Source organism: Alligator sinensis, unplaced genomic scaffold (assembly GCF_000455745.1).
Source record: "Alligator sinensis unplaced genomic scaffold, ASM45574v1 scaffold523_3, whole genome shotgun sequence".
Taxonomy (NCBI): Eukaryota; Metazoa; Chordata; order Crocodylia; family Alligatoridae; genus Alligator; species Alligator sinensis.
In genome coordinates, this window is record NW_005842658.1 from 109693 (window position 1) to 126210 (window position 16518).

General features: G+C 45.9%; 1 protein-coding gene across 1 annotated transcript in view; it reads right to left on the bottom strand.

The window, feature by feature from the left end:
* ME3 (malic enzyme 3) overlaps positions 1 to 16518 on the bottom strand; it is a 177767-nt gene that overhangs the window by 42875 nt on the left and 118374 nt on the right. The window contains exons 5-6 of the mRNA XM_025215641.1: positions 16201 to 16362; positions 13713 to 13816 (exon numbers count right to left, since the gene is read on the bottom strand). Of these exons, the coding sequence (XP_025071426.1) occupies positions 13713 to 13816; positions 16201 to 16362 (266 nt within the window). The remainder of the gene's footprint in view (positions 1 to 13712; positions 13817 to 16200; positions 16363 to 16518) is intronic.

The window sequence follows — 16518 nt, forward strand, 5'->3', positions numbered from 1 at the left end:
CCTAATGTGTGGGAAGAATAGCAAATATGGCAAGTGACCAGCTTGGCTTAGCAGAGAACTCTTCGGTGAGCTTAAACACAAAAAGGAAGCTTACAAGAAGTGGAAACTTGGACAGATGACTAGGGAGGAGTATAAGCATATTGCTCGGGCATGCAGGAAGGAAGTCAGGAAGGCCAAAGCGCAGTTGGAGTTGCAGCTAGCAAGCTATGTGAAGGGTAACAAGAAGGGTTTCTACAAGCATGTTAGCAACAAGAGGAAGGTCAGGGAAAGTGTGGGTCCCTTACTGAACGGGGGAGGCAACCTAGTGACAGGTGATAAGGAAAAAGCTGAAGTGCTCAATACCTTTTTCACCTCAGTCTTCACAGGCAAGGTCAGCAACTGGACTACTGCACCTGGCAGCAGAGTTTGGGGAGGAGGTGAGCGGCCCTCAGTGGTGAAAGACCAGATTAGGAACTACTTAGAAAAGCTGGATGTGTACAAGTCCATGTGGCCAGATGCAATTCATCAGAGGGTGCTGAGGGAGTTGGCGATGTGATTAAGGAGCTGCTGGCCATTATCCTTGAAAACCTGTGGTGATCGGGGGAGGTCCCAGATGATTGGAAAAGAGAAAATATAGTACCCATCTTTAACAAAGGGAAGAAGGAGGATCCTTAATAAAGGGAAGGAGGATCCAGGGAACTACAGACCAGTCAGCCTCACCTCAGTCATTGGAAATATCTAAGGAAGTATGAGTTATAGTAATGGATTGTGAGGTGGGCAGAAAGCCAGCTGGATCATTGAGCTCAATAGGTAGGCTCAAGGTCTAGCTGGCAACTGGTATGAAGTGGAGTGCCCCATGGGGTCAGTCTTGGGGCTGGCTTTGTTCAATATCTTCATCAATGACCTGGAAGATGGCATGGAGTGCACCCTCAGCAAGTTTGTGGATGACACCAAGCTGGGGGGAGCAGTAGATACGCTGGAGGGTAGGACTAGGACTTGGAGTGACTAGACAAATTGGAAGACTGAACCAATAGAAATCTCATGAGGTTGAACAAGGACAAGCACAAAGTCCTGCACTTAGGATGGAAAAATACTGTGCACTGCTACAGACTTGGGACCAACTGGGTAAGCAGCAGCTCTGCAGAAAAGGACCTGGGGCTTACAGAGGACAATAAGCTGGATATGAGTCACCAGTGTGCCCTTTTTGCCAAAAATGCTAACAGTATACTGGGCTACATTAGTAGGGGCATTGCCAGCACAACGAGGGAAGTGATTCTTCCCTCTATTCAGCACTGGTGAGGCCACATCTGGAGAACTGTGTCCAGTTTTGGGCCCCCCACTACAAAAAAGATAAGGACAAGTTGGAAAGAGTCCAGTGGAGGGCAACAAAAATTGTTAGGGGGCTGGAGCACGTGACTTATGAGGAGAGGTTGAGGGCTTATTTAGTCTGCTGAAGACTGAGAGGAGATTTGATAGCAGCCTGAAACTACTGGTAGGGGGGCTCCAAAGAGGATGGAGCTAGAGTTCTCAGTGGTGACAGATGACAAAACAAGAAGCAATGGTCTCAAGTTGCAGCAAGGGAAATTTAGGTTGGATATTAGGAAAAAAAAATTCACTAGAAGGGCAGTGAAGCACTGGAACGTGTTACTTAGAGGGGTGGTGGAATCTCCATCCTTGGAGGTTTTTAAGGACTGGCTGGAATGATGTAGTTGGGGATGGTCCTGCTTTAAGCAGGGGGTTGGACTAGATGACCTCCTGAGGTCCCTTCCAACTCAAATTTTCTATGATTCTATAATCTTTATACTGCATACACCACTACAAGTCTTTATACTGCATACCATAACTAAGATTATGCATGCTAGTTTCATAATGGAAGAACCACTGTAGGCATCTGACTAATCCATGGCTTGCAAGTGATGGGTAATGATATCAACAACTCCTGAGCTGCATGTACTTCTGCAAGTGGGGCCTTTGATTATACAAGAAAAGGGATTGTTTCCCCCTCAGGTGCATATGAGATTTTGCAGGTCAACAGAATTCACTGTAGAAACCAAAGGCCGTAGCCTGAGGGTCTGCATTTTCACTGCATGTGAAAAGGAGATGTTTGCATGTCCCTGACTATGTTATGTGGTTCTGCCAAGTTCTCCTGAAGTAATGAGAGAAGATGCAGCAGGTACAGTAATTCTGGGCCTGGGTGGGATGTTCTAAAGGATAAAAAAAGCAATTCACTTCCTAAGCCCCTTGAGAAATAAGCCCATGGGAGTACAGCTGAAGCAAACAAGAAGTCTATCTTCATCAGACGCAGGAATTCAGTCAGGGAACATAAGTTCTTATCCAAACTGGAAACAATGTGATGGCCAGAAGTCCCAGAAGAGCATGTGCCAGGAAAACCAGAAGCCAGTGAAGAAACAGCTTGGGGGGGCAGGTGGAATGGAGAGTAAGCACATTGTGCATCCTGCTTTACAAAGATTCAGGGTTTAGGTTAAACCTTGCTGTTGCATGTATTGCCTCCCCACATCTCCCTGGGAGAACAGTCTTTTGAGCTGTAGTTCAGGTAGGCCACACACATAGGATATAGCTGAGCCAGGGTACAGCCTGTTCAGTCATATCCTGATCTTGGCTGAACAGCTTCACTCTTCCATCATTCCCATGGTTGCATTCAGGAGCATAACTAAGCATGGGCAAGTTATCCCATCTTACTATCTCTGGGTACCAACTGAGAGGGGACGGCACAGACGGGAGTCTTCGTTGCACAGCAGCAGTCCCTTCCACTGCAGCAGAACCCAGATGTGGACCAGCTGTAGTGGCTCCTGCTGTAGTAGCTGCGGGTGGGCAGATAGCAAAGCAGCAGCAGCAGATGGGCGGCCCTGGGGCAGGTAAGACTGACCACCTCTCCTTGCCCTCGCTCTCTGGCATGGTTTTGCCCAGGGTGCCAAACTGGTCACATAAATTGTCTGGTTGCATGTGCTTCTGGACAAGGCAGGGAGACTCTGGGTTTCCAAAGAGGGCATATGGGCATAGGGAAATAGTTCTGCCATCTGGAAAGGCAGACCATGCTGTTGCCTGTCAGGGAAGAATGGAATATTTGCTTTTTCATTTCATTTTCAGACATAAGGCTTGAAGAAAAACACTCCTTTCATTCTATGGAATATGACTATTCTAAGAGGCTTTCAAAGCTTCCCTATTATAACTGAGTACATAGAAAATAACCTCGGTTTGCTAAATTAGAGATTGCTGTTATTGAGTTTGTATTGTCCCAGAAAACCCACACACATATAGTACAGACTTCTGCATTTGTAGAGTGATTCATAAACACTAATTATATCACTGTTTATACAGCACTGATAGCAGTGAGAGGCGACACGTAGGCAGAGCGGACACATTTGTTCTTACTTGTCTATTTGCCTTGTTGAAACAGGAAGACAACAGTCTGGATTACACAAAACCATGTTTAGCATGCCCACACACACTCCTGGATGCAGCTCACTGGACAGAAGTTTTAGGGCCCAGCCCTGCTGCAGAAGAGCCTGGAAATTGCAGCACGAACGTGGTTTCCTGTTTGTATCCATCAGAAGAATAGCAGGAGCTGCTATCTGCACTTGGCCTCAGTCTGTTCCAAGACATTTCTGGTGAAGGGCGAGAGTCAGGCTAGGTCCATCCCAATGCCTGCTATCAGGCTCAGAGGTAGAAAGTCTACAAGGAGCCAGGGAAGGTTTACTTCACTATGCATAGGGCCTTGTTTTCCCTTCCCATGGAGGTGTGAAAGGGCCTGTGCACTGTATAGTGTTTCCTGGGAAGAGGGTATAGCCAGAATGGCTTGCAGATTTAACTGTTAGCTGGAGGTTTGGATACAAACAAGAGCTGGCCAACAGCAAAGACAGACAACAGCAAGGACAGCCATTCCATCTGCCCTTCCTCCAGACACATCACCTGTGGAGCACAGATGGAAATGACAGATGTGTCATTTATACCTATTTAGAGTCTGTGTAAACTCCCCGCCCAATCTTTCCTAATTGTAGGGGGGGACTCTTCAAAATGCAACCTGAGCACACCTAGTGGAGTGATAGGCAGATACTGCATCCATCTTAGGAAAACTCCCTTGAACATGATGAGTGGGGAAATACTAATAGGTGGCAGCCACTTTGGGTGTACAACATGTGTCCAGTGAAGGAAATACTTCCTAGCAACCAGCATCTATAAGCACCTGGCAGCTGTGAGCCACAGAGCTCAGTTTTACCTGAAGCCTCGGTGACAAGGAGAGCAGATTTCTGCCCAAAGTGACCACAGCAGGTGGCTTCTCTGTTCACTCTTCATTATTCACAAGGTGCCGAGAACTGAAACCAGAGTGGAAAGGTCCAGGAGCAACTGCTTTTCCTTCTTCTCTTCCACAGACTCAGCATACTAGGATTTCTTAAGGACTGCATCACCTGTTTACTGTGTATTCCCCACAGGGGAACAATATAACACACCTACTCTGATCCTCAATATTTTCATTGTACAATTTTCATTTATCACCAGTTATCCAATTATTGTTCTAGTAAAAGTTTATAATTTTAAACACATTCTCATTTCATTATTAGTCATGGAGGCAACTTTAATGACAAGTACCCAACAGTAGGTGTTTCTGGTCTATATACTGAACCCAGAGGGGCTGTGCATTGTACTTTGCAAAATCCTTACACTGGCTGCAATAAATCAGGTCTGGCTGTAAGTGCGTAAGTCAGAAAGGCCACACTGAAAGATTTTTTTTGGTTTTGGCTGATTCGGATTTGGCCGATTAGGGGGACAGTGATTCGATTTGGTGATTCGAATCGCTGTCCCGATTTGATTCGGCAGCAGCATAATCTCTGAATCAGCCAGGCCAGGCCCATCCCCCACCCCTCTCCCAGCATGGCAATGGCTGCCCTGTCTGCCCCAGCAACCAGCACTTGTAAAAAAAAAAAGTTCCAGCTCACCAGGTGCTGCCGAGCGGGGGGGCGATCCCTGCTGCCCCCTGCCACATGTGGGGCTCTCCATGAGCCCCCAAAGTCCCAAGGCTGTGAGTCCTGGGGCTTTTCTCTGCTTTTTTTTTCCTTAAAGGGCCAGATCTGGCCTGGGTGGGGCACCTGTGGGGGTGCTGGGGAGCAGAGGGGGTTCAGGGGGCTTGTGCAGAGCCCCCCATGCAGCATGGGGCAGTGGGGGGGAGCAGGGATCACCCCCTGCCCAGCAGCACCCGGTGAGCACCGGAGCTTTTTTTTAAAGTACTGAGCTGGGGCAGGCAGAGTGGGCCTCGGAGTCAGCTGTATCTCCTTGCAGCTCGGGGACTGCCCGAATCTTCAAAGCTCTCTGAATCTTTTCCAAAGATTCGGAGAGCTCTGAATCGATTCGGACCTTTTAATTGGTCCCCGATTCGATTCGGATTTGGAGATTCTGCCACTGAATCGGACTGAATCTCCTCCGAATCGAATCACCACCCAAAGCTTCGCGCAACCCTTCTGGTAGACTTCCAAACTGCTTTACAATTGTAAATATATCAATAAAACATTGTGTCCAACTGATACCTATATATACAGTGGCGTTTCATTTTAATAATGGAAAAATGTGGAATTTGGGTTTTTTAATCAGAGAAGTTGGGATTCTTTTTCTTTTAATGAGAGAATTTGGGATTTTTAAACAGAGACAACCAGGATCCTTGGTTATGAAGCACAGGGATGCCATAGAAGTGATGTAAAGACTTCAGTCCGTACTCAGTAACACAGTTGAGCTAATAAAGCCAAAATGCTGCTATTTGACATTATATATGTTTGCTCAGAAGCAGACCACTGGTGTTATGTGATGAGCTCTGTCATTTCCCCTCATTACAAGCCTGACTCAAAGAAGTTGCTGGAAAGACTCCACACATGTTTCAGTTCAGGATTCCAGGGCTGTTATGTCTGTTCCTGTTCGTAGGGACAGGCTGCAGAAGCATATTCTACATTTATGAGCTGTGCACACATGGAAAGCTTTTCCATTGTAGTCAGGGATGGATACTGAGATAATTTAAATCCCAACTGCATGGAAGCAGAGACAGGGAATGTAGTTCTTTGTGAAACAAAGCAAAAACTGAAACTGAGCAAAGCTAGCCTGGCTAGGGACAGAAGTTACACGTAAACCAGTCTAAGTGACCAGAAACGGGTTTAAACCTGTAACAGAACATCAGTTCAGTGCACATAAAGCAGTTTCAAAATGGCCAAAACTGGCTTAAGATAAACCTGGTTGAATGTAGTATCAGATTTAACTCATTTGGGTCAAAAACCGGTTTATGGAACTTCTGTCCCAGACCCCTTCCTGGTTTAAGTTAAGTCAGAGTCCCTCAACATCCCAGCATGCTCTGCAGCCCTGGGCTATGCTCTCTGCTCCAACGAAGCAGGGCTGGCCCTGTCCCCAGCTGCCAGCAGGGACTTTTCCATCCCCAGAAGCCAGGAGCAGGGTGGATTTCCCCACCACACCCCCTTCTCAGCTGGGGAATCAACCCAGCTCCCAGCATTTCTCTCCCCTCCCACTCCTGCCTCAGCTGGTGGGGGCATCGGGGCCTAGCTCCCAGGCAGCTCTGCTCAGGAGGCGCCAGGCAGCTGATGCTCTGATCCCCTGAGCTGGCTCCAGTGAAGCGGTGGTGCCTCACTCAGCTGCTCCTTGGATGGCAGCAGGGGCCAAGAACGGGGGTGGGAGGGGGAGGGGGAAGAGGATGCCATTTTTCCTCTCCATTGCCTTCTCAGCCAGTCTACTGGCCGGGGAAGAAATGTCACCGGGCGATCAGCCTGGCTCCCACCTGCAGGGAAAACCCACAGTCCCACCTGAGCTAGAAGCCAGGGTGATCAGCCGGCCACACCCCGTTCCCGGCCAGAGGGCCAGCTGAGGAGGGAGTGGGGGCGAAACAGCCCCAATTATGGGCTTCCGCCCCCCATGCTGGGCACAGCCTGGCTGGGGGTCCAAAGCCAGGTGGGGGGGGGGCGTTTCCCCCCCACTCCCTCCTCAGCTGGCTGCTGGCCAAGGAGAGGGCATGGCAAGGTGATCAGCCCAGCTCCTAGCTCCAGGTGTAGGGGGAAGGGGAGGAGAACCACCCCACTGTGTCTTCCCCCTTCCCCAACACTGGGGAGACCCCAGCTGGGGGTCCACTGCCAGGTGGACGGGAGGGTTTCCCCCCACACCCCCTGCTCAGCTCAGCTCAGCTCAGCTCAGACTGAGGAGGGGGCATGGCTAGGGGGACCAGCTCTGGGCATGGGGAGAAGAGTTGCCTTGCTGGGGGCTTCCCCCCTCCCCCCTTTCCAGGGGATACCCTGGCTGGGGTCAGGCAGGGGGGGGCAGACTTTCCCCCAGGTGCACTTATCAGCCTGCCCAAACTGAGGAGGGTGCATGGCTAGTGGGGCTAGCTCTGGGCACAGGGAGAGAGGAGAAACACCCCACTGGGGGCTTCCCTCCTCCCCTTTCCCCAGTGCTCGGGAGACCCTGGCTGGAGGTCTGGTGGAGGGGTTTCCCCCACGCCCCTTCCTCAGCGGACTGGAGGCTAAAGAGGGGGCTGGCTGGGGAAATCACCCATCTCCCCACTGGCTGCCAGGCTGGGAGGTGAGGTCTAGTGCCCCCTTGCACCTGGTATGGGCCACTGCAGGGGTCTGGCTCCCTTTCACTTCCTAATGTGAGTTCACTTTCTTATCAGTTCAATCTAAGCAATTTACAGAAACCTGCAAAGACTGAATCAATTCAGCCTCGGGTTTTTTGACTGTCTGTCCCTAGCCCCTGGGTGTAGGATTTTACTGCCAACCTAAAGAAAGGGCTGGCTGCACAAACCAGGATCTACTTATAGATTTGACTGAACACAGTTTTGATAATTTAGGCAAGATTCATAAATGAGCCAGTGGTGTTGCAGCCTTCAGCACTGAGACCCACTGCTTTTCGATGCTCTGCTACCTACAGGAATTCACAACTTCAAGTTTGGTCCCTCTGCTTTTATATGCTGCACAGGGAGAGTTAGGTGCTGGACAAGGTAGGGTCGGAGTATTGTTGTGACTGGACCTGAGGAAGAGCTCTTGCTATCTGAAAAGTTGTCTAACAGCTCTCCTAGTTATACCCTTGGCCCAATAAAAAAATATTACAAAAATTCCTTGCCTCTCATTCTGAGGAATGAGATGCACCAAAGCCAGCACGCTGAGCCAGGGAGCTGCCAGGAAAAATGCAGAGGACTTAGGCCTACTTTAAGAATCCCAACAGGGTTTAAACGTGAGCTAGGCACTAAGCTGCTCAGCACGGTCTGACTGTAAGAGGTTGCCTTGCAGCAAAAATGTAGGCACTCAGGGACCTTAGGTGTTTATAGGGCTAGAGAGGAGTTTTGTGAGTGCTAGTGTCACTTATAGGCTTGAATTTATCCCTTTGGGTTCAATTAACTGACTTATATTCAACATCCTAATACATATAGAGGTTTTTGTCTCATAAAATTATTTTAGTATTTAGCTTCATAAAATCTGTCACTGAATTTGCAGCGTATTACATTAGAGAGTTGCTGAAACAAAAGAAACTCATGGGACCTTTCCTGTAGCTGGTCTGTATGTGCATAAAATACTGGGAAGAGATCAGTTGAAAAGAAATTTGGTTCAACGCAAACAAGAGACTCAGCCACCTACGGAGAGATACTTTCCCTCTTGTCTTCCTATTCAAATGGCTCCGGCAGTTGATCTATGATTGTGTCCTGTACATTGTCAAGTGGGACAGGCGGATAAAAGAGAAAGCTTCTGTTTTCGCAATTATCTGGGTAATAAGCAGTGATGGGAAAGGAAACGGGAGAAAATGTATGACAGCTTAATGAGGCTTCAGTGACAGTTTGCTGGAGTGTGGAAGTGCCTCTCTCCAAGCCTTACTTTGCTTGCTCAGCATCTGTCAGCAAGCGAACAAGCTCACTTTCAAAAGGGAGGCTAGTACTTTGGGATGGCCCATCCATCAACACTCCTAACCATTTGGAACCACAGAGCAACACTAATACTGTACAATGAGACTGGTAAAGAAGGGGACGGGAGGAAGAATAGATATAAGAGAGATGGAATTCAGCAGTGGAGGGAAAAACCCTCCATTGACAACCTTTTTAAAATACCATTGGTAAATCCTGGGTCTTGCTTATTTTGTTTTGAAAGGGGCCTTGCAGATCCAGCTCATTATTACTGCAGAGTGAGACTCAACAAAACGAGCCTGGCTTTAAATCTCTGCAGTGGAAAGGAATAAATCTTGGCACATTAGGATCTCTGAATCGCACATGCAAATTTCTCCAATGCATGGGCCTCTCATATATAATGGGATACTTTTTCTGACGGGAATCCCTGGACGCTCCAGCCTTGAATATTCTCCAGCCCAGAAGCAGAAGCTACTGACTGAGGACAGCAAAAATACAAATCATTTAGGTCCCTACAACAAAACACTTTACTTGAACTGGACAATTAGCATTTTGTGAGGCTACTTAATCCACAAGTCAATACTTTGGCCTCAGGAGGGCACATTTTTCATGTGGTTTGCTCCCACTGGAGGTTATAAGAGATTCAAAAGCAAGAATTGTGCTGTTTTCATTAGGAAAATATTTCAGGCATTTTAGGTGAGATGGCAATGAGTGGAGATTCAAACACTGGAAATCTGCAAATATTTCATCCAGATGTTTGGGAAAGGGCTTTCATTAATGATGCATTTAAAAAATGCCTGTCTCTCATTTTATTGCAAAATATAATTGTGTTAACTCTGGTGCTACTAGTGAACCCACTGTTCCACTACTCATGACTACCGTGAACCCTCAAGGCTTTGGCTCTGAATGTAGGCAACTGGAACAGCATCTGTTTGATATTATTACTATATTAGAACAATAAATCTTTTCTCCATTTGCTTTCCTGCGCTTGGATGCATTCCATTTTATGAAGTGTGTCTCCTTAGCCAGCCATTATTTGATAGGACAGATGCTTCTGTAAAAGAACTGATCAATGATTGTTATATGAATTAAAAAGCATCTTTGTAAGCCAGATGAGCCATATACCCAATCAACCAGCTTCCATTTTGGGCAATCTGGAAAGTGTTCTTGCAAAATTTTTAGCATTAAGAAACAAAAAAACCGCAGGTAAAAGAAAAAAAGAGTTCCAACATATATACCCACCATAGACAAAAATACAAATTTTGGATTTATCCTGGGAACATCACTTTCCCCAGGATCATCCCATGACTAAATTCAGAGCAGACCTTCCAGAGTTCAGGGAAATCACACCCTCTCACAAGTAAAGGTATCCTTACAAACTCAGATTCACTACAATAAGAAAGCACCCTCATGCCATTTCTTAACAGGCAGCCATTTTCTGCCGCATTTTATGACCTCGCAGAGTTCATATTAGGTTTACATCCAACTGTTTAGGTGGAAATTCAAAACCAAATGCATCTGTCAGATTTGAATCTGACAACAAGGGTTACAGTAGCTCAGAAGCTAAATTTAAGCCAACAGTGTGATGATGTTGCAAAAACTGGGTTACATTAACAGCAGAATCTCTTGCAAATCAAGGGAAGTAATTCTTATAATCTCTTCAGCACTGATAAGGGCTCACTGGCAGTACTGCATTCAGTTTTGGAAGATTATAAAGAGGACAGAGCTAGATTTTTCTCTGGGATTATAAGGGACAGGACTAGGAGCAATGGCCTCAAACTACAGCAGAGGAAATTGAGGTTGGAGGTTGGAGATTAAGAAGAACTTGCTGAGAGTGGTCAAGCACTGGGACAGGCTACCTAGAGAAATTGTGAAATCTCCACCCCTGGAAATTTTCAAGAGCAAGTCACTTGACTGGGGCGCTTTAATTAAGGATATTCCTGACTTGAGCCAGGGGCTGGACTAGATGACCTCAAGTGGTCCTTTCTAGCCATACTTTCCTATGATCCTAAGAACACAGTTCAGCACAGGGCTCCCACTTTTGACTATGTCATAAGATGTGCACTAAAAATAACAGAAACTATTAAAATGATCTTAACAGTGGTGATGAGAATTCAGTTCAATACACACTTTCACCCAGCCATCTCAGAAGAGTAGATTTCCCCCCTGCAACCCACTGCCAGGTAAGTATCTCTGCACTGTGTGGAGGAGATTTTCGGAGTCTGGGCTTATTCATCTAATTTATCCTAGACAACAAAGGCAAAGGCAGAGCCAGGAATGCAGCACAGGACTCTTGGCTCCCAGTATGTTTTTTAAATCACTGGATGGCACTGCTTTACAATGTCACTCCCCACGAGCTGGGAGCTGCCTGTTCCATGGAGAAACAGTCCCTTCTTCCCTTTTTCTGGGATTAGCCTATTGAGCCTCACCGTAGCAAAACAATAGCTAATCTTTCCTCCAACTGCTAGCACAGGAGAGGCATACTGTCTGGAGGCACGTTTTGGTGGGAGAAGTGGCAGACAAGGAGTGGGGATTTGCCTGTCTTTTTTGTTTTGTTCTTGAAGTACATGTGACAGTGGCAGCTGAATTTGTATCCTGCCTATTCAGCAAATGTTGCATTCAACATCATGAATGCAAATCCCAGAGCCAGATTTATGATGGGTGGGTCCATTATCAAGGCTTTTGTACCATACCCTCCTCTATATCCAAAGAAGCAGTTCCTGAGCTACCCTCTGATCTCACTGCCAGGTGAAAAGACAAGAATTTAGGGAACATCCTTTCTCAACAATGCTCACTGGAAGTTGTAATTAAAATAGGAAGGATTATTTTAAACAGCCTAACACCCTGTTCAGCTTACAATTACTTTTACTCCCTTGAGATTTCACAGCTGTGCGTCACTAGTTCTCTAGTCACCAATCTTCCTCATTAGGCAGGATGGAAATTTCTATTATAAAAAAACAAACGGTAAAGACCCAACTATTTTAGCCAAGCTTCTTTATCCACAACAGGGAAACAAAAAAAAAAAGAGCACAAGCTCCAGTTTTTCCCCACTTTGTACATCTTCACTAAATATTCCTGACACACTTATCAATGTAGTGATCATGTTATAATATTATGTACTGTGCTTTATATCTGCTAGTCTAAGACTTATAAAGCTGGGTAGCAATTATTATCCCCATGTCATACATGGGGAAACTGCAACAATAGTGCAGGTGAAGTGCCTATGGCCACACAGTGGTGTGAGATCTGAGTAAAACTTTCATTGACTTCAGCGTGGCCAGAATTTCACCTCTTGTCTCTTGACTCCTTGATCTGAGTACCCACTTCCACTAGACCCTGAGATAGTAATGTAAATTTGTTGTTGTACTATCATAGTCCATAAAACACTCAATCTATTTCATAATTTGCTTCAGTAACTGTAAATGAACAGTCCTGAACTCCTACTGCTTATCCCCTCTTCAATTCTTTACCCTTTACTGGGCCATGGGAAAGACTATTTGTAAAACTCTTTTTGTGCAAATGGTGGGCATTGCCACTAGCACCCTGAAGAACAACCTAATGGGTGACTTAACCCTAGTGCTGGGGAGGCAGACACACCGAAACAGGCTGCTGGAGACAAACAGAAAAGGGTGGGATGCAATTTGTTCTCAATAATCAACGTGGCTCCTTCAAATACAAAGGACAAGCCAGCGTGGAGCAGCTTGTAAATCAAGCATGCAGGAGAACATGCTGCAGCACTCTGTGGTTTCTGATTAATGTTGTCTGTGCTGAGCAGAGCTTGAAAATGCTCCTCGAGAGGTTAGGCCTTTTCCAATTTTTTTTCAAAATAACTTTCCTTTCTCCTACAGCAAATCATGGAGATTTTAATGCACAGTCCTCTTTCCAGGAAGGGCAAACAAATATACTGCCAAGCATGTCCATAGAGGCAGTGAACAGCAGCTCATAGATTTTTCCATGTTGTGGCCCCATGTTGCAATGGGAAAAAAGGGTTCTTGGATCTGCCTTCTCCTCCCAGCTAGCCTTGAAGAAAGGGGCAGTGGTCATCGCTGATCACAAATCTACCAAATGGCGATGACCCTAAGGTTGGGAACCCAAGGACAGCAAAAACTGACCTGATCTACAAAAGAAATCTAGATCCAAATTCAGGAAGGAGAGCAGGGAATTGAACCTCAGTGCCCCGAGTTCAAAATCAGCACCCTAAACACTGGATTATCTTTAACCAGTGTCCAATATTTCCATTTCGTGTGCACATCTTTTCCTTTCTTCTTCCTGCATCCCTTTCCTCCTCCTATCTCCCACAATTTCACACCCTTTACCAGGGGCTTTGATTCCAAGCCCGTTTCAAAGTTAACATGAGCTATAATCTAGGCAGTATATTCACATCTCTCTGGATAAATTCCAAGCTGGTCTCAGATTCCTGCACAAAGTCATGCTCTGTTTTCAGTTTGAAGGTTTTCTCTACAACCACAAAAGGTAGAAATTTACCTTAAAAAAAAAAATCTCAGATTCTGAATATGTGCTATATATTTCTCTATACATGCTGGAGGCCAGATACAGTCCAGGGACTATATAGTCAGCACCTCTAAGCTTGGTGTATGTACAGGAAATGGTTATAAATAATCAAGTCCCCATCTCCGTTTTCTAAGATCATAAATAAATTTGACATGGAGTGTTCACACACAAAGGGTTATTCCCAGACCACCCATGAGATTTGCATTTAAGTGGATTTTCTTTGCTTGACTCTCAATTAAGCTAATGTTTACTTCCAGAGAGGCTTAACTTGGTTTTCTTTCTTTAAATGGAAGGACCTAAGAGGAGACATACACAAATTTTCACTTACTTGTTAGCAACTGCTTGCATAAACTCATCAATCAGGTCGTCGTATTGTTTCCCACGTACCCGCTTGTGCTTCAGTCCAATGTAAAGTGGATCATTCAGGAGAGCCTATGACACAAAGCATGCTGTTTACAGTGCCAGGTCCACAGCTGGAAGGAGATGACCCTCAAGGCCTTCCCAAAACGGCTGTCACATTCCTGTCGCATTTAATCACTGTCCCTAAAACAACCGAATGTAGCTGGCTTGTCCGGTTTCTGCGCCATGAAGCCCTCCTCTGACCATGTCAACACACAGAACAAGACAAAGCTTGAGTTCATTATCTATAAACCCGCTCTGCAAAGTGTTGTATTGTGGAAACACAGTCACAAAATGTGGTGCTCTTAGCACTATGTGGGATTCTCTGTCCACAAAACAGGAACAAACTCAGGCCACTATTCTTCCCCTGCCAAAGTGTTTTACAGTTTAGGAGCAGGACAGCCAACATGAAGATCAGTGGCTAATCTCAAAGAAGGATTCAAAACCCTTTGCTCCCTGCTTGAACAATTTAGTCCTCAACGCCAGCTCTGTATGTGAACGTAGGCAGGCTATTCTCTCACCAAACAGTAACTTGATTTTGCTGCCTTTTCTAATTCCAATCTCGGAGCCTATCCTGGGGCTGAAGAACGCTCTGATTGTTGTTTTCCAACCAGACCAAAACCGTTCTACATTGGGACCTGCATCCTGTCGCAGGCAGACAGGAAGTGATACCTCCAAAAGTGCCCGTTCAGCAGAGAAAGGAACCGCACTCTGGAAAATGCGACAGGAAAAATGGGAGCAGAAGGCAGGTGGGACATTCAGAGGGATGTTTTCAATGTTGCACTGAGGAACTGAATCATCTCTTATGGCGGGGGGCTCCCACTGGAGCCTGATTGTCCTGTAGACTTATAAAATGTAAATGTTGGCCGGTACGCTAAAACTAAATCTGTCTTCAGAGCCACAGAATTACAGCTGTTTTCCTTTAGCAGGAAATCTGACAGGGGTTTTCCTCTATTCCTGATTCAGTTCTTCTTCTAGGACATACATTTACAGGAAAAAAACACACATTTGTGTTCACAGATTCACAGACGTTTAGGGCTGGAAGGGACCTCATGAGATCATCGGGTCCAGCCCCCCTGCTCTGGGCAGGAAAGACTGCTGGGGTCAAATAACCCCTGCAAGGTGTGCATCCAGTGCATCCAGACACCCTCATGGTGAACATTAAGTAGTGTGGCATTGACACCACAAATTGGGTTAGCTTACTGCACTTTACCACGGCTGTAAGGACTCTATCACCAGTCCCTGCAACTGTTGTGTGCTATCACGAGCCATTTGGGCGATCCAAATTCTGAAAACCCTAAGTTATTTCTCCCAAAGTATGTGAAAGTCCTCAGAAAAGTACAGGCAAGAAGAGACCTGGAATGTATAACTTAAGCATAAAACTCACAAACAAATAATTTTAAAATAGGTTGTTTTTTTTTAACATGATAGTGGTTTGAGGCCAAATTTGCAAGCCAGGACTTCCTGAGTTTTAACCTCAGGTCTATTTGACTGACTCTCCAGTTGCTGCTTTGAGAGAAATTACTTAGACCTGATTTTTCAGTAATAGCCACTCATTTGGTTTTCTGTATTTTTGAGTACCCAGCATAGGACACTTGGTTTGGGTTTTAAAGAGGCGATGGGAACACACTGCAAATTAGGTCCCTGAGTATTAAGCATCTTTACAAAGCCAGTCTGTTGATTCAGGTTTCTGTCTTTTGGTATGCACGTTTGGAGGCGTTGAGGTTTCTCCCAAGGATCATGTGCTTTGATTGTTTATGCTCAAATGAGAAACAAATACATTTTAAAAGCTTCTTGTGTATTTGACAAGGCCTGGCCACAACAAATAACCATAGAATATTCACTTTAAAAACACATCCTCACAGATGTCCATTCTGGCACAGCTAAGTGGTTGCAGTTCAGCTCTGCTGAGCCAGCGTCATAAGGCGAAAACTGCTAACAGATGGATTCCTTCTGCCCTCTTATCATGTGCAATCAGACAAAACACTGAACTTAATTAATCCCAAACCACCCAGTGAGGATCCTTCATTTGCTGAAATACAATTGCCTCCATACAGACGTAGATGTGTGTCCATTTCCTCATAATTGTCACAGGAAAAGTAAATCTGTGTCTGCCCGCCTGAGGTCTTTTAACTCACCTTATCATGCTGAAAGATGGAGCTGACCCTTCAACTCCAGCTGGCAAAGCTCCACCTCAGGCTTTTCATCGGGGCATATGAGGATATTCAGTGCTTGTGTGAACTCCTAACATGAGCTAGAGTTTCTTAGCTATCCAGTTGGGAGTGCAAGCTGGCAACTTCCTTGCTCTTATCTGTGATGTCTTTGGCTCTAACTCCAGATCTAAGACCCAAATCTCAGGCCTTTAAATAAAGCTAGCTTCACATACACATACATGCACACGAAGACAATAGTTTTACCTCATTGTCTGTGCCAACATCAAGCAGGACAGGGAGACACTGTTGCGGGTGAACGCCACTGCAGGCAGTGTACAAGGCGAGCTTCCCCACTGGGATTCCCATGCCGTAGCTGCCCAGATCTCCTAGGCCCAAAATTCTCTCTCCATCAGTCACCACAACAGCCTAAAGAAATCAAACGAGTTGCATAACTTTCCCAGTGCTTTATTTAGCCCTGTTATGGAGAGTGGAAGGCTGACAATGCAATTTTATAGTGACAGCCTGGGATGGAAGATTATTACCATACTGAACATTTGGGATAGAAAGGGATCGTGGAATTCT